Source organism: Pteropus medius, unplaced genomic scaffold (assembly GCF_902729225.1).
Source record: "Pteropus medius unplaced genomic scaffold, Ma_sr-lr_union100, whole genome shotgun sequence".
Classification (NCBI taxonomy): Eukaryota; Metazoa; Chordata; class Mammalia; order Chiroptera; family Pteropodidae; genus Pteropus; species Pteropus medius.
In genome coordinates this window covers 675,931-700,686 of record NW_024354504.1, presented here as the reverse complement: position 1 = coordinate 700,686, position 24,756 = coordinate 675,931, and the positions used below count along the sequence as shown (strand labels likewise).

Here is a 24,756-nt window from a genome sequence, read left to right as displayed (position 1 = left end):
CCACCTCTGTGACCCGCCACCGTCCCAGTCCGTTCCCGCTCACGTCCTGAGGGCTGGTGCACCTTTTGCTCTGTGTCATGTTGGCCCCCGTGCTTTGCTGAAACTGCAGTGTTTGGAAAATGTTTCCATGTGGACTCGTAATGTACGAGCGTCGCTGTGTCACCCGCGGCTCACTCACCCGCCTGAGGACTCCGCATCCGGCGTCTGCACGTAGCGCCCAGTTGGCCTCGTACTCGTCTTCCTGCGCCCAAGCAGCCCTGGCTGTGACCGCTGCCCCGCGAAGCCCCGCCCCGCCAACGACGCCCTCACGCTGGCTCCTCCTCCGAGATTCCCGCCGTCCGGCACCTGACACCGCCTCGTACCTGCGCAGGCAGAGCCCCCGTTAGACGCGCGTGCGCTGCCCCGCGCGCCTCAGCGGGCACGGTGGTGCCACGAGGCCCCGGTGCTCCGTCTGGAGACGCGCCCCTCGCCGCAGCTCGCCCGACCCGGGCGGACGGTCCGCCCCGTCTGCTCGCTGGCGCTCGCTCCGGCAGCAGAGCCGCCCGGCGGGCCTCCTCGCCCATCTGCCTGCGGCGGTTGCCTGTGGACGGTGTCGGCTGTGCACAGGTTCCACTTTACGGCGGAGACACCGCAGCTGGGGCTGCAAAGCCCCAGGTGTGTCGTGGGCGGGGCTGTCGCGTCCCTGCTACTCTCTCCTCAGCCCATCGTACTGAGGGCTTCTCCCGCCCTGCAGCCTTGCTGTGCGCAAATCAGACGGTGCGCAAACGCGCTGGCACACATTCCCCGGCCAGCAGCGTGCTCCTTGGCTTGCAGATGACACGCAGGGACGGGTGGCTTGGTTTCAGGGCCTGCACCACATCTCCCACTCGAGGGACCTAGGGCAAGTCAGACCTACAAAACGGACGTAATAAAGACGCTGCCCATGGGGGTCGGGCAAGGTGGCACATGGAAACACGCGGTCATCTCCAGAGTGTCAGACGTCCGGGTCTCCATGAGCAAAGGGCCTGTGTCCCTGGAGAGCACCCTGCCGTCAGGTCACGTGGACTGCAGTTGCACCGCAGGAACCGTTGGGCAGAGAGGGTACCCGCGGCCAAGTGCCGTCCTCCTGGGACACCTGGCCCTCTGCCCTCACCCACTGGACGGGACAGAGCTCTCAGTGACACAGAGAGTCTGCACACAACGCAGGTGTAGGTTGGAACCTTTTTGCAAACAGCAGCTCTCTGTTATGTCCTTGGTACAGAGGACAGCTCAGAATCCACTGATACGCATCCTAACCAGTCCTCTGAAAGGCAGGAAGTGGGTTGTGCTCAAGATCCATCACGGAGGAGGAGGGCCCCGAGTCAGTGTCCCCCACAAGGTCGGGGCCGGTCTGTTATCTAACGTGGGAGTGGCCTGACACTTTCCTCCCCAGAGCCCCTTCCCCAGAGGCTTCCTTTCATGAGGGGAACAGGATGAAAGCTGTCGCTAAGGTGCCAGGGCACAGCGCATGCCCTGTTGGCCCCTGCACAGGAGGGGCACTGACCGCCTGCTCATCTGTCCCCAGATGGAGGTGGACGCCGAGGAGAAGCGTCATCGCACGCGGTCCAAAGGGGTTCGAGGTACGTGCACGCGTCCCCGAGTCCCTGGACGCTTGAGCGGGTTACCTACACGCTGTAGAGCTGTGGGCATGGCTCCTGCTGACCCCTGCCGAGACACGGCCCTCGCGGGAGTTCTGTGTGGAGGCGGGGTCCTGGTGGTAGATGGCTCACTTTGTCTGTTTCCCATCTCTCTGCAGTTCCCGTGGAGCCAGCCATACAGGAGTTGTTCAGGTGAGTGCGCGGTGGGTAGGCCGTGTCCCCATCTTCATCCCTGTCGGCAGCTGAGAACACTTCTGCCTCTCAAGGGGTCCACGGTGCTTCTGGGCTTGTGGCGGCTCGTGGCAGCTCGTGCAAGCCCTGCCGCACTGGAGTGACCTCCCCTGGGACCCGCTGACGGATTGTGCCCCTAAACCTCCCCGCCCAGGTGCCCCGTCCCGCTCCCATGCCCCTGAAGCGCTAGTCTCACCTGCCCGCAGCGCGCGGCACCCGTGTAATTAGCTCTTTCCTGTTGCAGCTGCCCCACTCCTGGCTGTGACGGCAGTGGTCACGTCAGTGGCAAATACGCACGACACAGAAGGTAATGCCCGCGTTTCTTCACACCGTGCTGTCACGGGCGACTTACCGGGGGCCCCAAACTAAACGAAGGAGATGAGCGGCGAGAGCGTCGTGCTTATCCTCGGACGGGAGCCCCGTCTCGGTCTCTTGTCCAGCGTAGCCGTTCTGCCATCTCAGAGCAGTGTTCACGGGGCCACGTGAGGGGACACACAGTAAAGCCAGCTTGCGGTGCATTTCCCGGGGGACACGCATCATTGGGAAGGCTCACCACTCCTCCCCCTTGCTCTCGTGCCGATAGCTGCAGGGAGGTAAAGCGAGGTTGGTCCCTCAGAGTGCGGCCCTCCAGACCCCTCTGCAGGAGCGTGGCTTCCGTGGTTGGACGGTTCATCTTGGGACGAGGAGCCCCGAGCGGTCCCTGGGCGGCAGGGGTGGGTCGGCGGGAGCCCGCAGGACGGGTCGCCTGAGAGTCGGGGCCACTTACAGATGGTCGTTATTCTCATAAACAGCTGGATTTGGGTCCGTCACAGAGGTGGGAGTGCAGAACCTCCGGAGCACAGGGTGACTGGGGGATTCTGGCCGGCAGTGCCCCACGGCAGAGTGACGTCACTCCCGAGGCCCGGAGGCATGACAGGTGCCGCGTCAGCTTTATTTTCCGTGAGGAAGTTGTTCTCTGTGATGTTAAAGCAGCTGCTCCTTTCAGTGGAAGTTTCCGTTAGGATGAGTTAGAAATGTTTACCGTCTATACTAAATTTTTAGCTAATTTTTTACAAATTACTTTGCCGGGACTAAGGTCATTCAACTTGACAAGCCACGTAATCAACTCAGGCGCCAGAGTCACTGCCTGACGCTGCTTCCTTTTCAGCTGAACACTAATTTATGGGTGAAATCGGGCAATTATTTTGAATGTCCTTCAGTAAAATCAAGGGAAAAATTACAAATTATTTCCCAAACCCCCACGCTAGCCTTTAAGGAGGCAGAGAGTTTTTCCTGAGCATCCATGGTGAAATGGTGATCAAACTTCTGTTATACGCACCAAAAACGACGAGCCCTTATCTAAGCGAATTCTGTGATTTAAAATATTAGATTTATTATTGTCGTTGCATAAAAGAGCACATTATTGAACTATGGAATTTAAATAAGTAGTTTATTTAAAGTATGTTATTTTTCGAAGGAGTATGTATGTAAATACTTCATCTAAAACTTTTAAAAAATTACGTTGTTTATGTTTTCAATGGAAAATAAGTTAGCAAACCATGAGTGCAATCTAATTTTCCCCTGATCATCCCTTGATTAGTCAGTCAACAGTTAAACTTTATCATACTGTTATTAATAGAAAAGATTAAATTTGGCTAAAAAGTTTTAATTAGGTGTCAGCTATCTTTTCATAACTACAGTTTTGGAGGAAAACTCTAGAAATTTCCACAGAATTACCTCAGACAGTCGCGTTGCTGCTCAGGGTGCACCTCGTCCAGCTGTGGACGGTGTGTCCCCGCGTGGCGTGTGGCCTGCGTCTGGGAGCTCCCTGCTGGCTTAAAGGATGGTGCTTAGATGGTCAGGCGCGATTTGAGGACGGCCTTAGAGACACGGGCTTGTGTGGGCACGGAACCCTGAACCTTACGGGAGCTGAGCAGGTTCGGCTTCGGGGCGGTTCACAGAAATATCCAGACGGGAAAGTTTTCCGACACGTGTTTTAACTTAATTAAGAACAATGTTAGCATTTTTACCACGAATCACATGGTATGTAATTATCAGAATCCCTGGTATTTTCTTGGAAATAGTGAATTAGAGGCGTGGCTTGGCGAAGTGGGTTAAGAGCGACTCCCCGTCCAGACGCACGCAGTTCAGTTTCCCTGGACCACAAATGAGCCAAGGGACTTTGGGCAAATCGTTTGACATTTATGGACTTCTTTTCCCTCAGTTTTAAAGTGGGAGAGTTGCAGACTTTGTTATGTAAAACTAATTACCGTCCAAAACTTCTATCACTAGGCAAGCCTCCTCTCAGAGTGGTCTCCTAGAAGCATCCAGTGAGGCTCCCGAGGGTTATTTTTTTGATGTCTACCTATTATCAGTAATTTTTGACTATGGGATGACATTGAATTTCTTAAACAGAAAAGCACTCCTTCCGGGGGGAGGCTCGTGGACACGTGACCCTGACTGTTAGTCGTTCAGATCGGCGAGAGTTCAGTTGTATCTGCCTTTGTTTTGTTCTGATTGTAAAAGATTTCCCTCTGTCGGACCCCACACAGCTGCTCGTGCGTGCAGACCCCGCACTAACTTCCTCACACGTGCGCTCTTGGCCTCTGCGGGCCCCGTCTCTGCTGGGCCTTGGCGCATGGCGGGCCTCTTCACATGTGGCAGGCGTGGCAGCCTCCGCTTGGGTTTCGGTGAAGTTAACCGTCCTTTCGGTCTTTGAACAGTTAGTTTCTCAGCGAACGGACTCGTGTTAGAGCTACACATTTATTCACGCGTCACATTAGTTCGTGACCAGGTAAAAGGTGCATCGTTAGTGTGTCGACGTTTCTGCTTATTTGAACATGCGAAAAAGAATTTGAGTCAGGTGTGCAGAACCAGCAATGTAAAAAAATCAACACGAATTTTAGGCATCTGATACCAAGTGGTAAAATGATGCTGACCGGTTATCTCTATAGTTCACGTAAGAAGCTTCCTCGGGGTAGTTTCCACCCGCCACTGTGTCGCCTGGGGGATGGCCTTGCGGTGGTGGCTCTCGGGGGCTGGTCAAGCTGCGTCACCGCTGCTCTTGCTTTCCGTGGTAGCTGCTGAAATCGGTGGCTCGTTTGTTTATTTGCAGTTGGTAGTGGCGGGGCTGCAGGTTTGTAAGAGATCAGGAGAGGAGGCTCAACCACCGATAACGCCTGCGAGAGGCGCCGGGCTGGGAAAAGAATCCGCCGGTTGAGATCCCGGTTAGAAACCGCGAGGCCGGCGTTACGGTTGTACTGCTCACCACGTTGGACGGTCTGCCTTGCTTCAAAACCTGTGTCCTTGGATGAACGGTTACGTAGTCACAAGTATTTATCTGTGTTATTCCTTCTTGCACAGTCCGAGGGAGCTCATGCACACTCGTGTAAGCGCCCCGTGGAAGGTACGTCAGAGAGAAAGTAGGAAAGGCATGAGGGAAGTGGAAACGGAACGTCACTGGCAGCCCAGGCCCTCTCGGGGGCTCACTGCAGCGGGACGCTTCGTCCTCGGCCCTTGGCACGGAGGCAGAAGTGAGCACGTAGCGTGGTGGCCGCTCATGGTGTAGAACGCACGTGGCTCCGCAGGCCGCGCCGCACTGGGGAGGGGGGGTGCTCGGCCAGCAGCCTGTGTCAGGCGCAGGCGGCCAAGGCCAGGCCACTCACGTGGCTGGCGGCGTGACAGTCATCTTCAGAAGCGTCACTAGTGTTGGACACACAATTCTGACTTCCGTTTCTTCCGACGGAGGCTTTATATTCTCAGCACGTAAGCATGGCAGAACGCCATGGAATCTGCGGTCAAGGCCGGGAGCAAGTCCCTTCCGGGAACCAGCCGGGCGGCCTCTCCCTGCACAGCCGAGCGGGCCCCGTCGTGGGACACCTGTCGTCACGGGGCGTGGCACGGCTCAGCACCGCGTGCTGCCCTGAGCACATTCGGCGTTTGCTAAACAGTGCTGACAGGCGGCTAGGGACACTTATCTGCGAGGCGGGTCCTATCACAGAGCCGCTTTTGCAGATGCAAAAAACCTTACTCCTGCATCCTGAGTTTTCCACCCATTTCGTTGCTTAGACGCCCAAGTCAGGGCAGAGAACTCCCTGGGCCATCTCCACACTCCCCCCAGACCCCCGTCCCCAGTGTTCAAGCAGACTTGTGACCTGCAGACATTTACAGCACCCGTGCTGGAAGCCAAGGGGCTCCCCATGTGCCTGCAGCCATGTCGTGGTGGGGGTGGCAGGGAGTTAACGGGGACCTGGAAGCCACGCCCTGCAGTTAGGAGTCACTGAGGTCGGGCAGGAGGGCTCCAGGCGAGCCGCCAAGGGCAGGGCCGCTCACAGCACTGTGCACCCAGGGCTGTGGCGCTCCCAATGCAGCAGCCCGGCGCTGAGGAGCGCGTCACCGCGTGGGACTCGAGGCCTGGTTTTCTGGTGGCGGCACCCCCACCCCGACCGAAGACAGACATCTTACATCTCGTGGAGGGGTGAAGAGGGGACGAAAAGAAGCCGCCCATGTCACTCTCTACAGTTGTTTTAGGACAGTTCCAGTACCTGATGAGACATGTCGGGATCAGTACAGAGTGTTCCACCAGCTGACACGGAGACAGAGCGAAAATGCCGACGTCAGAGCATCACTGCAAAAGCTACTGTGAACGTTCGACCGAGATCGAAAACTCCAGTGCTTTATATTTACAGTTTGTTTTTTCTCCCCGTGTTGATATAAAATATTGTTTGGGTTAAAGACAAAACGCAGCTTGATGGTTATCAAGGGGAAGATCTGTAGAAACTAAACTTATCAAAATAATAGTCAATGTTTTTGTCCTTAATTTTTTTAATTTTCCCAATAAAAATTAGAAATAGGAATAATCAAAATATGTTAATATCTATTAGTAGATTGCTGTTAAACAACGTAGAGAAATTTGAATTTCAGCCTTTCTTGTAGTAGTTATGCGCACGCTGGAACATTTGAAATTAATTGAATTTATTTACTTCTTTCTGAACGGTGACTTTTGCGTAAGCCTTTGATCAGAGACAGACAGGCAGAGGTTCCCCAGCGCGGACTCATTTTTCATATGTTTCCTGAACCCTCTGGATTTATTCTGAAATTCAGTGGATCTCATATTTACCCTTCATTGCAATTTTTAAAATTGTTTGTCAAGGGGTCCCGATGAAATATTTGACTCAAAATTTAGCTTTAGCATCTTGCACACTCAAGCACCCAAAAGCTAGGCGATGGGTATTGCTGTTATTTTAAATCCTCCCCGATATAGAAAATTCAGAACCAAATCAATCGATCTTGAAACTTTAAAATTAAAAGTTCCGAATGGTAGCTCTCCTTTTCATTGGGAAATTATTGGATTCTCCGTGGCTCTTTGTGCATACTCCTTATTCAGATGTTTTTCCGTTTCATACACCTTTGCACCCACTAGTGTGATTGCCATGGCGGCAGCCGCGGGTGAATAATTGCCTGTCTTCATGGGAGCTTGTTCTGGAGCTGAAGTGGGGAGCTTGCTTCCTGATGTATGCATGCCTCATTTGGATTCTGCCAGCAGCCTGGGGGCTGTATTATTCATGCCTTGACAGAGAGCTCTCACTAAAAGCCTTGGAACAGAGCCAGGTACTGGCAAGAGATAGTGGAGCATTGCAACGTGCAACTGAGAGGGGCATCTATAATCCAGAAAGGAAAAAAAGGCAGACAGACAGAGAGACACGAAGACCCCTGCGCCTCCCTCTCCCTGGTTTCACATTGATAGGAATTTCATTTGCATTAAAATAAAATGCCCTAAAAATAATTGCATTTTTTCTAACCACGCTTGAAAGTTTAACACAATTTTCCACGTTTAATTGCAAAGCTGATTTTAATTAGTAAGCCCCTGCATGTGAAAAATGAAGATTCACTTGGGTGCACGGAACACATTGCCACGTCTGCCAGGCGCTCTAATTAATGTGTGGCTGCTGCGCGGCGGCGCGCTGTGGGGTGTTTATGGGGAATTTCGTGCGCGCAGCCTCCCAGCCGGTCTGTCTGTGTTTCACCTCATGAATCCACAAGAATGAGCGCCCCCCATTCTTTATGAGACATCGTCGTGCATGCCGTCACCCCGTCCACAGACTTTATGGCATGGCCGTCCTTTTCACTGTTTGTTGCTGTTCCTATGAATCGGAAGTTAGGGCACACGTATTTTAACACTGATTTGATAGGTTGCACATAGAGCAAACGTTTTGAGATCTGGGGACTTATTTGTAGGAAGTGGAGAAGCAAAGCAGGTGGGTCCCCAGACGCGTCGTCGCCCCGAGGCCTCGTCATTAGTCACGCGTGTGCTCACACACAGAACTCACGTGTCACCGTTGTGGCCTGTGGGGGCACTTGACCTTTATTATCACAATAAATCCTCGATTAAGAAAAGAAGATTCCTGGCCGTCATCCCGAGGGTCTGCAGCACGCCTGCCCACGCGGCCCGCTCTCTGGGCCCCGCCTGCCCTGCTCCGTGCTTCAGAGAGCAGCGTCACTGATGCGGGCGTTTAAGCCTGCAGCGCGACACACGGATCGCGGTTCAGGAACTGCTTTTGATATTCGATAAGATCAACTATATTTTTCAAGTAATTCCATATTCAAAGAGGAGGAACATAGGTATTTCAAATAGCTGGTCTGTAGAAGTATGTAAACATGGCTTTAAAACCACCGGAATGCACAGCAGAAGTTGGCGTGCAGTGCAGCTGTGGTCTGGGGCTCACCCCCCGAAGACGCAGTCCACGTGGCCGCTACGGTCTGCGTGGAGATGAGGCAGAAACACAGCAGCGCGTGTGGACGTGACGCGTGGAGACGTGGCCCCCGACGCGGCTGGCGTCGACCCTGCTCTGCGACCGTGAATGGCACACGGGCAGCTCGCTGGCTTCGTCGCCCCGCACTCGTCCCCCGCCTCGAGTGCGTGGGTCTCCGCTGGTTCCTACCCCCGGGGACAGGAGAGGCGGGCCCTGACTCAGCCGACTCGACTCTACCGAGGGGCCGTGCCCCCCTCCATCCGAATGAGGATGGCGGGGGAGGGCAGACAGCGACTGAGCGTATGCAAGCCTGTCACACGGGCGACGATTCTGGCAGCCAGTCCAGGAGCTGGAGAGTGCAGCCAGGCCGGCGGTTGGGAGAAGCAGCGTGACACAGCACCGTGACCTTGAACCTGCACTTGAGGCCGCTCACTGTCATTGCGAGCACTCATTCACCGTGGGAGGATGGAGGAATTATGCACTGACCTGAGAGGATGGGGACTCGGCAAGCAGCTCTCCCTCCCCTCCTCCCCTTCCTCCCCTTCTCCCTCCTCCCCTCTTCCCCCTCTTCCCCTCCTCCCCCTCCTCCCCTCCTCCCCTCCTCCCCTCTCCCTCTCCTCCCTTCCTCCCCTCCTCCCCCTCCTCCCCTGACTGGCTCTGAGGAGAACAGCGTGCTCCAAATATTAGGCCAACTAATATTTGAGAAAGGCCAACTCCAGCACACGCTTCCTGCCTAAACTCGTCAAAAAGTCAGCGGAAGGAAGAGCCGTCCTAGCTGCAGCATTGCTCGAATTTTATGAGATTTTAGTGTTTTCATCTGAAAAAGCGTCTGTGTAACTTAGAATGCTTCCAGCTGCAGCGCGGGGAAGACCCACCTCAGACCAGCTTAACCGGCGCGGAGGTGTCTTCTGTAAGCTGGGCGAGGACGGGGGGCATGAGGTGACCCCGGTCCGGGGCTGCTCTCTGTCATCAGGCGCCTCTCTTGCAGCCTCCTCGGCCCGTGTGGCCTTACCTCCCCCTGGGAAAGACTGTGGCCGTGCCTGGCCTGACAGCTGCCCCCGGCGTCCAGAGGAGGCTGGAGAGTCATTTCCGGAAGCTCTCAGCAGAGCCAGGAGGAGCTTTCTGAGCAGACACCAGCCTGTCCTCAGAGCTCTGCACGCCAGCTGGGCCCACGGCCGTTCCCGAGCCGTCCCTGACCAGCAAATAAGATTGTCCTGGTGACGTCAGGCCCATCCCTGGAGCCGGAGGCTGGGCCAGCTTCCCCTAAGGCAGGGGTTCTCCAAGTCGGATCCCCTGACCTGGAATAGTAGCATCACCGGGGAACTTTCTAGAAAGGCGACTGTTGGGCCCCAGTGCAGACCGGCTGAATGGGAAGCTGTGGGGCCCAGCAGTCCGCTTCACACCTGCCGGGGGCTCTGCCCATCCCCAGTGTGAGAACCACTGTCCGAAGGAACAGGCCTGATTACAGCGGGTTTTTGGGGAGCAGTGGCGAGGGGGGGTTGTCCCGGATAAGCCATTAGAAAACAAAGCTCACAGTGTGCACGAATGTGAAAACCACACCAAACAAGCGTGCGTGACAACCAAACCCTTGCCCCAGAGACCGCGAGTGACGGGAGCTGCCTTACAAGTCTGCCTCCTAGGGACGGCCCGGGCGGGGCCTGGGGACCTCGAAGCCCCCAAAATGCAGACTTGGCACACGCAGAGTGAGGGCCCGGTGTCCCCTAACAGACTGCAGCCCTGCCTGTGCCGTGTCCCTGGCAGCCCGGGCCACGACACGGCTGTGATGTTGTGCTGCCACCCAGCTTCTCTGCCGAGGCCTGCAGTGGCTGTAGAGGATGACTTCTGTTGGGGACAGAGTCATCTTCCCTCTCACTCTGCTCACCAGGATTTCTGACACTGACGGTCAGGGGTGTGTTGAAGGCCTGAGTGACTGCCGGGGAGGGAGGGCGGCCAGGTTGGACAGGGTCAGGGCTGCGGACCAGGCAGCTTCTTCGGACTCAGCCCTGTCCCACATGGGGACCCCCACCAGAGCCATCATGGGGCTTTGGGTCCCACATGCAGTTGGGGTCCAGAGGCTCTGGGCTGCTCAGAGCCCCCAGCTAGGCCTTGCCCGTGCATGTCCCCTGGGGCAGGGTGCAGGCTGAGAGCTAGGTGCTGTGGTCCCCTGGCCATTTCTGCCCTGCGGCCTCGGCCTGAATAGAGCCCAGTGGCCAGGGGCGTGCAGGTAATGGGCCGCGGAGGCCGGGCTGACGAAGGCCTGGAAGTGCCCCGGGATCGCATGACGCCCTGTGGAGGCGCCTATGACCCTTCCCCAGAGAGGGCTGCCTGGCCCTGCGAGCCTCCCCAGCCTTTCTAGACCTTGCGATGGGCCGTGAGGGTGACCCGCCTTCCCTCTCCCGCTGCGGGCAAGCTCTGAGCCCAGGGCGGAAAGAGCCCCTCGCCGTGAGGTCGCAGCCACTGTGGCCCCGAGCGCTCCCTCTCACTGTGGTCAGCAGCGCCCGAGGAAGCTCCACGTGCTCGGGGCGTGTGTCCTAAACCCCAGGGAGAGGAGAGCGACGTGGACCAGTCACCAACGATTCAGCCTTGTTCTCGGTCACCTCCGTAGCCCCTCGGCCAGTCCGAGGGCTTGCTGTGCTTCTGAACAAGCCGCCTGGGGCAGGACTGGGGGTGAGGAGGGGGCCGCAGCCGTCCGTTATGCTACTCCTCACGCGCCCGGGGCAGGAAGCGAGGGCAGGAGGCAGGGGTCGCCCATCCTGGGCCCGGTGCCAGGGGTGGGTGCCCGTCCTGTTCACAGCAGGTACTTGGCCCCGAGTCCGAGGCCAATGGGACGGAGAGCGTGGGACGCAGACGAGGGGCCAGGCGGAGGAGCGTGGCTTGAAGGAGGGAGCGCGAGGCTCCAGCCCAGCAGAGAGCTGCGCCCTAACTAACTCGCGGCCAGCCATGTCGGCCTTGCCACCTGCTGGGCACACGGTGACAGTGCTGGCAGCTGCCGGGAGAGGTCTGGGCTGAAGGGGCAGCAGGACTGTGGACGCTTGGGCCCTCTCCCTCCTGCACCGTCCCCTGCCATAGTGGCCGCCACCCAGCAACACAGACTGTGGGAGGCGCCGGGTCGCTACAAACCAGGGCCCCTGGACCGTGTCCTCCGTCACTGCAGCCCCCACACACTGCAGTCACAGATCCTTCTGCCCACAGCCCCTCCTCCTCCGCCCTGTCAGCCCCCTCCTCCCATCGGCCCCCTCCTCCGGCTCCAGCTGGTCTGGAGAGTGCTAATCAGATTACCACAAGGAGGGCACAAAGCTCTGGGTGACTAATGAATTGAACCTGCCCTGAGGCGAGCCTGGTTTTTGTCAGAGAAGCTTCTTAAATTAACCCAAATTGATTTCTAATAAGTGGTGGTGGAGGCAGAGGAGAGGAGATCTGGGGCTTGGGGCTCCCCCGGGCGCCTCCCCCGCCCCCGCCCAGGACTCAGCACCATCCAGGCCCTGTCCCCCCGCCTGGGCCGCCTGCGGGGCCCGCCCTGCACTCAAGGGCCCTGGCACAGGCTCCTGGCCTCCAGCTCCACCAGGCAAGGGCGAAAGATCCTGGGCTTTTCAGTTTTTGAAACACTTCATAATCTAAAAAGATAAAAAGTTTGCTTTTCTAAGTTTTTTCACTGGTTCTCCCAGGGAGTGTTATTAGCAAGAGAAGCCAAAAGAAATACAGCACGGGCTCAAAGGGGCTCAGTTTCAAAGGCAGGAAAATGCTCATTTTCTTAAATATGGACCAAAAGTGAAATTAGAAAAGATCATGGAGATGAGGCAGCCTTTCATTAACGTGATCGTCATGTCGCTGTGCGGGCCTGGAGCAGTGTGACCTCTGCCCAGGACGTCAGGAACCACCACTACTGTTTTTTCTTTGATTTTCAATGCATTTTTGCTGCTTTTAAAATCAATCACATATTGTAGATGTAAGTTTGTATTTTTTAAAATTTTTACTTAACATTATAACATGAGCCTTTTTCAGCGTCATTAAATATTTTAATTTTAGTTTGTACGGCTAACTTCTATCCTGTGGGTGTATTGTAATTTACCCAACTCTTCTCCTATCGTTAGGAATTATTTAGGTTTTTGAAACGTTTCTATGTGATAAGCCACATGTGATGAACATCTTTACAGATGGTTCTCTGAGAGTCTGCTTTTCCCCGGGCAGACGCCGTAGGGCGCGCAGGGTGGAAGGACGTGGCGTGAATCGCTGGAAGATTCTTTCCAGCGAGGCGGGACCTGTGCTGGCTGCAGATCAGACGGGGCATGATCGCTTTAGAGACGCTCCCTTCTTATTCTGAAAAGAACGATCTCTTTAGTAGAAGGGTTCATGTCTAAAGGCTTGATCATTTTTTTTCAGCAGCGCCTTTGCCAGAAAATTCTGGAAGAGGTCAGAGTTCAAAATTTGTCCCACTCTTTCCTTTTAGAGTCACCTCACTTCAGTTTGGACGAACTCGCCTCCCAGACTGACTAGGATGGTTTTATCCTGCAGCTGAACAAGGAGCAGGTTTCAGGGCGGAGGGACCCAGGCAGAAAGGGAACTGGACACACTGGCTCTCAGGCCTGGCCCCCGGCCCAGCCCCGCCACCCGCCCGGCCTCAGGCCAAGCACAGGGAGTCAGAGGGAGGTTGAGTGGCCGCCACTGAGGCCATGAGCTAGCGAGCCAGTGCAGGGACAGCCACACGGCAGCGTGGGCGCAGCCTCTCCCCTCCATGGGCGCTTGTGCGTGCTGTCCCCAGCAGAGACTGCTGTCCTTGGACGTGGTTCCAGGCGCTGTCCCTGAGACGTGAGGGCCTGCCTGGCCTCCCTCTGACAGGCGCAGAGCTGAGGCTGTGGGTGTGCAGCGACGCTCAGGGACACACAGCGTGTGAAGAGGCCCGTGGTCCCGCTGTCCTGGGCAAGGAGCCGGCACCTCTGTGCGGCCACAGCGCTCGGGCCCTTCCTGTCTCGTCCAACAGACGACGAGAGATGTTGCCTGTTCAGTGTTAGAAACACGGAGGCAGAGAAAACAGTTTTGGGTGCCACACAGCAGCATTCACAGTGGCATCGTTCACATTTGGCCGGTGACCGAGCGCAGCCCAGTGACTTCACCTGGAGGCCGAGAGAGCTCACCCCTGCCCAGGTGCGACAGCCGCCCCCACCTTAGGTCCCTCAGCACATTCCTGTGCTACGTACGTGAAGGAAGAAAATGCATTTCTTTTAAAAAGAAAAAGAGTTCTGAAACCTCGAGCCCAGATTTTACCCCCAGTGCCGGAACCAAGCAGGTTTGGCGTGTTTGCAGATGGCCCTGCAGAAACCTGTCCCCCTCCCATGGGTGACGGGGAGTGCTGAGGGCTCGGGGCCCCTGCTGAAAACGGCGAGGGCCTGTCACTGGCACATCCGTCTCTCCCCGTAGATGAGCTGGGCACAGCTGCTGCGGCCCCACCAAAAGGCAGTCTTCCTCCTGGGTGCCCAGAGGCCTGCGCAGCTGCAGGGGCCGAGCGTCAGAGAAGCAGGGGCCCACGTCCCAGAGCTGGCACGCACACACCCGAGGCGCCAGGCGACGTCTCATCTAAATAAGCAGTGTGACTGCTGGAGCCTGCGGCACGCCTGCCCTGCCATATCCCTGCTGAGTGGAAATTCTAGAAGGCCACAGCCAGGTCACGGCCACCCCGGGCATGTCCCCGAAAGGCACGTCCCAGTCACAGACAAACGGGCTGGAGGTGACAGGCACAGGTGCTGCGGCCGGAGAACCCGAGGCCCTGCAGTGGAAATGCAGGGGGCACCTCGAACCCGCCGGCAGCCCAGCCGCCTCCGCGGGGACCTGCCCCTCCTCGTCAGAGGCAGGTCGTCAGCGCTTCTCACCAGGTCATGCGCAGAAGCAGGTCGCCTGTCCACAGCACGTGTGGCCCATCACCCGAGTGTAGAGAAAGAAACAGCGGTACTGGGAGTTGCGGAGGCCCGTAGCCTGGAGCACGGGATTCTGTGACAAAGCGCAGACCCTGCCGGCGCGGGAAGCTCTCCTAAACGCACGCCGAGCTGTGTTTGCACACGCGGTGCATCGCTGAGCAAGGCAGTTAACACACTCCTTCCTCATGGGCTTGCTTAGGACAGGCGTTCCTGATGGTGATCGGGAAAGTCAGTGTCTGGAATAGAAAGAGCTGCGTCCAGCCGAGGCGTCACCCAAGCACTGGGCAGGCACCTGAGGGCGCATGGGTGTGGTCTGCAGGTTCGCTCAGTGAAGAAAGCGCATTTCGGGCGCTCTTAACGAAGCACAGCCACCGAAATTAGACCCGATGTTACGGGGAAGGCGCCCTAATCCTCTCGTCATGCCTGGGCTGTCCTCTGTCCTGGGGCATCTGGAGAAGAGGGATCTAGAACATCGTTGAGGAAGAGTAGGACATTTTTAGCATTTTGTTTTCTTATATATTTGCCCCCGGGGCAAAAATGTAACTGGGTAAAATCATGAATTTTTATATAGGTTGCTTCTGGGTTCTTCCGATCACTCTTAATGACTGTAATTTAAGGTGGTAGCACTGGTGTCACCTCAGGAGTCTGAGTGTATTGCTACGGCATTAAACATTGCTACAGTATTAAATGCTGCTGCAGCGTTGACTCTTACACAGTATTAAGTGTCGCTACGGTATCGGTAGCCACGGCAGTGCAAAGTGGAAAATCACTCACTGATGATGTTGTCACAGCGCTGCTTCAGCACTGACTTTCTTCATCCGCACTAAATACAGACCAGATAGTCTGTGCCACCGCGTCACCGTCAAATGCGACCTCGCATCTTTCCGACCAAGAGTGTAGTTATCAGCCTGTAAATATTGGGAAAGATTGAGTTGAAACTCACACCTAACCGAGCATGGAGCTCGTTTCCAGCAGTTCTTTCTCTGGACATGTCCCTTTAGGCCAATGTGAGCACGATGCTTAAGAGGCAGCGAGGCTGGGAACACTCTGCCCGGTCGGGGCCCCGCAGGCGTGTGCTTTATGCTTGGTGTCCATTGGTCCTTTGTCGTCGTCTGCTGGAAGAGATGCTTGCTTGGCGGGCAGAAAGTCCAGTCCTCTGCTGACCTCATGCGCGTCACTTATTCTCTGTCTCTGGCCTCAGTGTCTTCATTTAATAGATGAAAAGATGAAGTCAGTGATTTCTAAGTTTCTTCTGTCGTTCGGGGGACATCGTTCCCGTCAGTAGCGTCTCCCAGCACATGGGTCACCATCTCGTAACGAAGTGGCCACTTGTAGAAGCCACGTAACCCGTCTGAGACGTTTGGTTAAAGTGAGGAGTCTGAGCACGTCGCCGCGTCCGTTCAGTGCGCCGGTCTTCCTGCCAGGAGGCAGGTCATCCGTGGGGTCACCTTCTCCTATCGTTCTTGACTCTGCTCTGTAAACGGCAGCGATACTGAGTGTCAGTAGTCGGGAAGGAGACAGTATGTATTTTGTTACAAGCCAAATGCCGGACGAACCAACCCGGAAGGCCGGCGGGCCCGTACCGAGGTGCTGAAGGTGCCAGCCGTAATGGGGGTGAGAGCGGGTGCCTAACCGGCACGGCGCCTGGAGCCGCGGAGGCAGCGGACGGGCACACGTGACATGACGTGAACACTCCAGACAGTGTACAGAGCTGACACACTCAGTGTCTAGTGGCCCAGACTTTCTTTTCTTTGGTCAAGGTTCTAGTCACCTTTTCTTAATTTTTTTTTTTTCGAATGCATCTTGGCTGTTTGTATATCGCCCTTGGAGAATGGTCCGGAGCTGAGGTAGAGGATCCTGAATTCTTGACTGATCAGGGTGACTTAGGAGAAAGTAGACCCTGAGATGGGTCTTGAAGGGTCAGTAGGAGAGGCATTCTAGGCCGGAGCAGGCGTGGACGAACACGGAATTATAGGGCGCAGACAGTGGAAAGCGGGTGACCGCCGCGAAGGATGGATGTGGGCGTAAAATTGCATAGGGATATAACCGCTTTTATAGCTCTTAGAAATTAAGCAGATGCTGTCTGAGCTCAAGATACAGTTACACGCACTTGTGAGCTCAGCTGCCCTGCACACCTCACTAACGTGACGGCAGAGTCTGGTTCTTTTATTGTTAATAATAATAATAATAAAAATAGCATTATTGGGGTGACAGTGGTTAGTAAAATTACATGAGAGTCTGATTCTTAAAGGCAAGAGGACACTGGGAACCACAATGGGGGAGGAGGGCGCAGCCTCGGAAGCCGGGAGCCGTGAAGCAGCGCATTGAGTGCCGTCTGGTCTAGCGGGCCACCCACCTCGATGACAGCCGGGCCTTCTGCGGCATAAGGAACCACAGACGGGCCCTAAAGCCCCAGAATGGCAGGCAGCGGCTCTTCCGGAGGAGTTGGTGACAAGGGATCCGAAGCAGGTGCCCAGACGAGCTCACCCTCGAGACGTGACGAGCTCGGAGCATTGTTCTCGAGAGACAGCAGAGTGTCCCGGGCTCAGCCGAGGCCCAGCAGAGGCTGGCGGGAGTCAGTGCCCTGAATGTTGAGCCCTGGGCGTCCCCTGTACGGACTCTGAGCAGAGAGTCTGTCAGCATCGCACCCCCCACCCCCGCCCACTCCTCGGCACTCACAGGCCCATCCTCCGGGGACTCGCACCAACTGAGGGGAGAACCGAGTTGTTCGTGCGGTTACCTGGGCAACAGCCTTGTCAGACTGCTGTGCCTGAGCCTCGCGGCCAGCGGGTCCCACCCTCCTGCGACTGGACGGCCAAAGATGAGATGCGACGAAGCCTCGAGAATGGAAACCACGCAGCAGGAAAGGACAGCTCGGAGCAAACAGACTGTGGAGAAAGAGACTGTTCATTCTAAAGAAATAGGAAGAAGTTCACTTAGAAAACAGTGAGGAGCTCTAAGAAATTTAGAAAAATGAAAGCAAAAAATTAAAATTCCAGAATCGAAGATAAATTTGAAGAAATCTCCCAGTTAGAAAGACAAAACTGGGGAAAGCCAAAGAAAGAAGATAAGACAGTGAAACAACCAGCCCAGGAAACACAAGACCCAAATAATAGTAACGCCAGAGCAAGGGAACAAAGTGAGGGCAGAGTAGAGCGCAAGAAGCAGTCCACGCAGCTGCCCTGAGCCGACTCCAGACCGGCACAGCCCAGTGCTCGGCACAGCCTGGAAAATGCCCCACTTCTGGGGCCGCCACGCCCCTTTACGTGGGGCTCACCTTGCCACCAGCGTCCCTGTTGCTCCTGAGACTCTGACACTTATTCTACGGGGTTTCTGTCAGTCTGAGGATGTTCCAGAATTGTGGAGTTTTGTTGTCTTTTTGGAAATACTAAGTGTGTTGACAGACAGGAGCCCGAATGAATCCAGACGTGATGTCATGGGGCTGGCTGGCTTCTGCACCTGGCTCCACAGCACCTGTCAGGCAGAGAAAGAGCAGATTCTCTCCTTCCAGGCCCCCAGCCACCTCCTGGGCAGACGTGGTACCCACAGAACATGGGCTTCCGGGATCAATGCTCCCCAAACACATGCTCCAGAGCTGCTCTCGAGGCTTCGCTTTGAAACGTCCCAAACTGCTGGGTGGTGCAGACCAGGAGGCATCGTGGGTCTGAGCAGGATCTCGGGCCACGTGCTGTTCGAGCAGCTCGCGTGGGTCTGTCTTGTGGGCAGAATTTTGTCGCCACACTAGCAGTAGGTGTCGGGGACTGGCAGTCGATGACGAAGGGATGATCCGGAACTCATTCATCATCAGAGTGCCGTTTTATTCACAGTTTACGTCGATGGATATAGAAAGAACCTTGAGCATCAAAACGTGTGAATTGGCAGAAGACGCTGGAAGTGTAAGAACAGCTCATTCCAAACGGTCGAAATATTGAATCCAGCGGTTCACAAAAGGAAGGATAAGGAAGCAAAACGAACCCAGGTAAAAACAGGGCGGCTCTTGCCCTCCCGCTCCGAGCTCTGCAGCCCCGCCGCGTAAGGCCCGAGCCGCAGGGAGCCCTCCGGACGTCCGGGGCGTCCGCGTGTGTGGCTGCGAGGGCAGAACAGGACAGCAAGCCCCGCCTGCCCGCCGGATTCATATCGTCGAAGGGCGTTTCCCGTCGCTGGGTTGGGGGCGTGGGGTGCGTCAAATAACGTTGCTGGAAAGCAGAGTCGGCGGATACCGCATCGCTTCCTAGCAGCCCCGGCGAATCCGACGGCGGAGGCAGGGCCTGGTCCTCGGCCCGTCGTGCTGGTCGCCTGGGTCGGAAAGGGCACATCGAGCCTTCTCCTGAGGGACCGCGAAGAGAGGTAATACATATAGGGCCGTAATGGGTTGTCATGACCCAGCGCGTCTCAGGCAAACCCTGCAGGAGCAAGAATGCTCATCGCTGAAACGTTCCCTCGCTGTGACTCGGGGAGCGTACGGTGCCTACGCCAGGTGGGTCCACGCGGATCCAGGACGCTCCGGAGAAGACCTGACCAGCTGCCGGCGACTCTGCTCCGAGGTGGAGAGCGGGGTGGGGCGGGCCAAGCCTTCTGGGATTACTGACTCGGGTTCTCCCCAAAACATGGAGAAATTCACAAAGAAGAAATCTCAGGATTCTGTTTATTTCACATTAGAGATACCACATCAACCGCTATTTTCTTTATTGTTGCTGATTGTAGGAAGTACTGTGCTTGCTTCGATCATTGCATGTTTAAGAGATAAGTTTGAACAGGCAGAACAGCGGTCACCCTGGTCCCTCAGGGTGACGGCACGGCCGCACGCCGCTGTCGCCGTCCCAGTCTGCCAGCCCCCCGAGCGGCCCTCACCGCGGCACCTCGCCGTCACCCGCCTTGTCTTACGTGCGAAGCTGATCGCATGGTCGAGGGCGGGACGGAGCTCGAGCAATTCCCTCGTCCCCGCATAAAGCCCCGGCGCCTGCAGGAGCCACAGGCGGTCTGACCCGGCCCTCCTCTCCGCCGGGACCGGGACCTGCGCCCTGCGCCCTCAAGCCCGCCTGCCTGCTCTTGCTCACGTCCACCTCTTTGCTAATTCTGTTTTGCTTGAAGCGTATTGGGATAGTCTCTTTCCCTCGGGACCCACCTCCAGCTCCGCCTGCCTGGGCGCCACCCCTCCCCAGGGAATTCCCTGCTCCCTTGCTGGCCACCTTCTTTGTCCTGACGAAGAGCCGGGTGCATATTTTCATCATAGTATTTGTCGCCCTTCATCCATTCATTTAGCAGCTGTTTACTGAATGCTCGCAACACGGCAGGTGTTTGGTGCACCCTGGGACGTGGGGACGAGTGGGTCTACGACGGGGTTCCTGACCCGTCTGAGTCCTTGCAGTGAGGACCTGTGCCTTTCACTTCAGAATCTCCTGCACAGCACAGGTCCAGCCTAGAGGAGCCTCCCAAATCCTGGGCACTGGGTGGGGTCCTGTCCAAGCACACACCGGCCCCTCGCACGGTCCCGGCGAGAGCTCAGAGGCTGCAGGAGTCCCCGCCCGGAGCACGCGGTGAGGGACGGAGGCCGCGTCTCGTTTCCCACGAGAGGGTAGGTGCCCACGGCACGTTTGCCTCTACGCCTCTGCCCCTTGGTCCTTGTGGCGTGTGTGTAGGGCTTCTGGGAAGAAAGTCGTGAGCAGCCCCGGAGCCCGTCCTTTGTTCAAGGGGAGCCATGGACTCCCACGGGGGTGTCTCCCCCAGGTGTTGCCCATTTCTGCAAGATTTAGCGAAGACCGCGGTGAGGCCGACCGAGTTCCTTTTCTGCAGTGCTGGGGGCGGGACTGACCCGAGCAGAGACCGAGGACACCACACGCGGGTTGGAGTGGTGCAGGGCTGTCACCGACGGGCGTCTGCGGTGGGCGTTCCTGGCGCAGGTCCTCGTGTCCAGCGCCGTCATCGTGACCTAGAGATGACGTCCCCACGCGTGTGCATGCCAGCGGGTGTGTGTCAGCACACGCCTCTGTCACATGTCATCGGATCTGTGCTGGCAACTGTGTGACAGCACGCGCTGCCTCATGACCAGCTCACGACCTCGCTTAGAATCTCACGGTGCTCTGTGGAACGCCGGCGCCAAGGGGCTGGGAGGGCAGACGACACGTCAGGGGCGACAGACGCCGGCTGGCCGTGTCCCGCAGACGCCCGCGTGCGTGTGGGGACGCGTGGTCCTGGCCTCAGCCCCCTCGATCGAGGACCACCCTGGTCTTCCGAGACGGTAACACGGTCTCTCTCTCTCTGTTTTGACAGTGTGTATGGTTGTCCTCTGGCTAAGAAAAGGAAAACACAGGACAAACAGCCCCAGGAACCTGCCCCCAAGCGGAAGCCGTTCGCGGCGAAAGCGGACAGCTCCTCGGTGGACGAGTGCTCCGAGAGCGACAGGACGGAGGACATGGACGAGAAGGACGAGGACGAAGACGAGGACGACTCGGAGGACGAGGACGAGCCGAGGGAGGACGACGAGGAGGAGGAGGCTGAGGAGGAGGAGGAGGCCGAGGAGGACGAGGACGGGGAGGACGCGGAGGACGAGGATGAGGACGAGGATGGGGACGAGGACGAGGAGGAGGACGAGGACGAGGACAACGGTAATCTTACTCCTGGGTGGCGGTGGGGCCGGTCTCGGCGGGAGCTCCCGGCGTCGCCATTCACGACACGGCCGCGACCACGGTGACCGCCACGCGAACAGGTCGGCTGGTCAGTGTGGGGCGGGCACTGCTCGCCATCCCTGACTCCACCGTAGAGCTCGCTCACTGAGTCAGGTGTCAGATGTCACTCCAGGCAGCGTGTCACTCAGGTTGGTCATCACAGCATTGCTGAGACACTTACGGTGGCATGCTTGATGACCTTAGCAACCTTTACCTGGGAAGCCAACACCCCTAGTCTTTAATCCTGCGTGTTCTTGCCCAGGACATGCTGTCATGAGCCAATGGCACTGTTGGGGGCTTCGTCCCCTGCCCCCCGGCAGTGAGCCTTCGTGGGGCCATCAGGGCCTCAGCTGGCAGAGAGAGTTTTGTCTGTGGATTGCCTGTCACGATTCGGGGTGAGAAGGACCACTGCAGAAACAAAAGGGTTACTCGCCTGCCACCTGCTTCCGTGCTCAAGAACCGCGTTCTGACCTGGCCGTCAGTCTCGCATGTGAGACACACACGTCAAAAGCATGCCGTGCGCGTCGTGGGCACGCCTCAGGCAGGGCATCTAAGATGGTTTCGCTTCTCTGTCCTGTTTTCTCTTAGTATCAGACTCAAAAATATGACTTCAAAACTTCTACTTCCATGAAAGTCATTTCTTTTCTGGAAAGTGAGAGTTTTCTAGAGTCTTCATTGGCTTAGAGTTTGCCTCAGAGAAATGCCAGAACACGTTTAAAATTGAAGGGAATATCTTTTTTTACGCTTCTTTCTTGGGCTCAAAGCTGTTCAAGGATCTGCATTCTAGGAGGCTGGTGCCTCGGACCGAGGACGGTGGTTTGAGCAGGGAGCGGACTTCGCGAGGCCACGTGGCCGAGTCGGTTGTCGCTTATCTCGTGTGGCGGCCAGAAGTTAACATTCCTCCTCCAGAAGTCGTGATGTTGTCAAACTTTGTGAAATAATCATAGGTTGTTAGAATGGCTTAAAGTCCTTCTGAGGACAGTTCACTACTGACATCTCCAGACACACAGACGTACTGTATGTACACGTGCGCACACACATACATCAGTTTCATGAACTGAAACGTACCTCCCAAGATTGTTTTCCTTGTGATGATCTAGGGAGTGGGTAGACAGCCTGAGTAGGTGCATCAGAGCCCGTGAGGGTGGACGCCACTAGTTCTGCTAAGTAGGCCGGGGACATAAGGCCCCAGTGTCACTGACGAGACGATGCAGTCTAAGAATTAGAAAGAGTAGCTGTATAATAAATATGCGGGAAGTTGGAGAATAGGTCGATTTGGCAAATTATTTCTAGACGCTGTATTAACCGTGTGTAGTTTTGGATGCGGTCGTCGGTTGTCGAGGCTGACTAATTTGTGACTGCCCGTGGCCGACGATGGGGACGAGATAAAGTACTGCCCTTCCAGATGCTCATTCTGTTCCGGAAGCAGGAGCATCAGTGTTCCGGCTCGGGGATGTCTGCGAGCCAGCGGGCTGGGGCGGGAGAGATTCGTACACGTGCATCTTTTAACCAAGGGTCGTGATGAGATTTGGGTTCTGCTCTCCATTCACTAGAATCTAACTTTCAATTTGAGTTTACTTAGGGTCATATTTTAAATCTACTTTTAAAGTTACAAAGTGATATATTCTGAAAAAGTAGTCGGAGCGTCGTTGAAATGGCCTCGGAATGTGACTGTGTAGAGCTTGTTTTTAAATTCTGACTTAGAACAAAATTCTTTTTAAAAGTAGGATAACCAGTTAAAACCGATGACTTTTTAGAAAATTCTAGTAAGCAGGCATCGTAAGTGGATGTGTGGCAGTACCACGAGACAGACAGCTACAGGGTTAAGACGCAGGCCCAGGAGGTCTAATTACGTGGCCCGCCTCATGTGATGACCAGCATTGTGGAGTTCATACCTGAAGCACGTCAGGAAGTAGGGTCCAGAAAGCAAATGCCCAAGATAAATGAGAGATAAAAATGCCCAAGAGATCATTAAAAGATAAATGATCAACTGCCGGGTTTCTGGTTCAAAATTCGCATTCAGCATCTCGATTCTCAGCTAAGCACCTTCTAGAATCATCTATCGCAGGAACTTTAGAGGAACCACCCACAACCACTGAAGGAGGCTCAGCCATGGTGAGGTGTGTGGGGGGGGGTGTGCCAGGTGATCTGCTGCTGTCATGAGACAAGCCCCTCGTGTCCTTGTAGCCAACCCCTTCCAGGGGGCCTTCCTGCGGGCCCGAGGCCCGGGCGCGTTTAGAGCGGACGATAATGGCCCTGGTGGGGCGCCGTCCTCTCTGGTGGGTTCTCCGCAGGGCACAAAGCCTTGCTGGGTTTCTGTATCAGGTGAAAGTACCCCCAGGAAGAAAGCTCCGACCCGAACCCCAGAGACGGGCCCCGGCACGAACCCCACGGGAGGATCGGGACCCCATTCGGCCAGCACCCCATGGATGTAGGTAGTCCAGCGGGCTGTGCTCTGGGTATGGCGTAAACTCCCACAGTCAGAATCTTCAAGAAGATTCTGGATCAAAGGGACTGTACAGCTTTGTTGATGCAGTAGCTACTTTACATCATCAAACGTGCTGTATCGACTTCAGTTAAATGAGGCTTTGAAAGACATACGTCTGTCGGTCTCCTGTTTTCATAACCTCCGTTCTCAAGCTGCTAAATTCAGTGCCCAGATCGCTGCCAGCAGACGCAGGCTGCTGCCACCATAGCGACTTCCTTAGCATGGGACGTGCTGCGGGAGCACAGGACAGTCTGCGTGGTGTGCTTGACCTCTCCCGCGAGAGAGGCTGCGTTTCTGAAAACGGGACTGCGCCTTTTGTGTCTGTGGTCACCACCTTGGAGTCAGCCTTTCACGTCCTTGGTCACACTCGCGGGGACCATTTCACCCACGGGCCATCAGCAGATTCTCTCCAAGGTGGACTATGCCTTTTTCTTAGCAAATAGAAGCCAGACGACAGTGTAACATGCACAGAGAAGCGAGGTGGTCACGAGAGGCGACCGGCCCAGACAGTGCGAGAGGCTGGCTCACGCAGCCACGTCCACAAGTAGCAGACGGTCCCCTAACACGAGGAAACCAGGGTGTCGTGGTGGAGCCACAGGGACAAAACTTAAGCTGCCGCCAGCCTTACGACTGGCGCCAAGTCTGAGTTTCCCACCAATAGGCTGCTGTCACCTGCCCCCAGTGGAGCGAGCGCCACCCAGTTGGAGGCTGAAATGTGGAGTTTAAGGGGAGGGGCTTGTTCTAAGTAAAACAGATGCATACAAGCCCTGGGCTATCGCAGCCGGAGCCCGGGGGTTGGGGAAGGCCATTGCTTATGATGTGGGGCTCAGCATTGACTTCCAGGGTACCTCCAGCATTGCGGCTGCATACGAACTAAAATGTCGCTGACAGTGACCATGTCCAGCGGTGTAGCGGTGACCTTCCTGCACAGTGACCGTGACATGGGGCAGGGGCTGTTTCACTCATCACAGACTGAGGCTCAGGAAGATTTGATTTTTTCAGTAAGTGGTGGATATACGCTCAAACTCTGTGGATGCTTTTTCTTACTACGGAACTCGTAAAAGGGCTCTTTTTATCATTTTCTGCCTATTTGAACAGCAGGGAAGATTATCAGCA

At 56.0% G+C, this 24,756-nt stretch overlaps 1 protein-coding gene across 1 annotated transcript in view; it reads left to right on the top strand.

Moving 5' to 3' along the window:
* The first annotated feature begins 1,543 nt into the window (after positions 1–1,543).
* Positions 1,544–24,756, top strand: part of MYT1L (myelin transcription factor 1 like) — a 114,007-nt gene continuing 90,794 nt past the window's right edge. Inside the window, 4 exon segments of the mRNA XM_039855009.1 lie at positions 1,544–1,598; positions 1,775–1,808; positions 2,092–2,154; positions 20,758–21,092. Coding sequence (XP_039710943.1) covers positions 1,544–1,598; positions 1,775–1,808; positions 2,092–2,154; positions 20,758–21,092 — 487 coding nt within the window.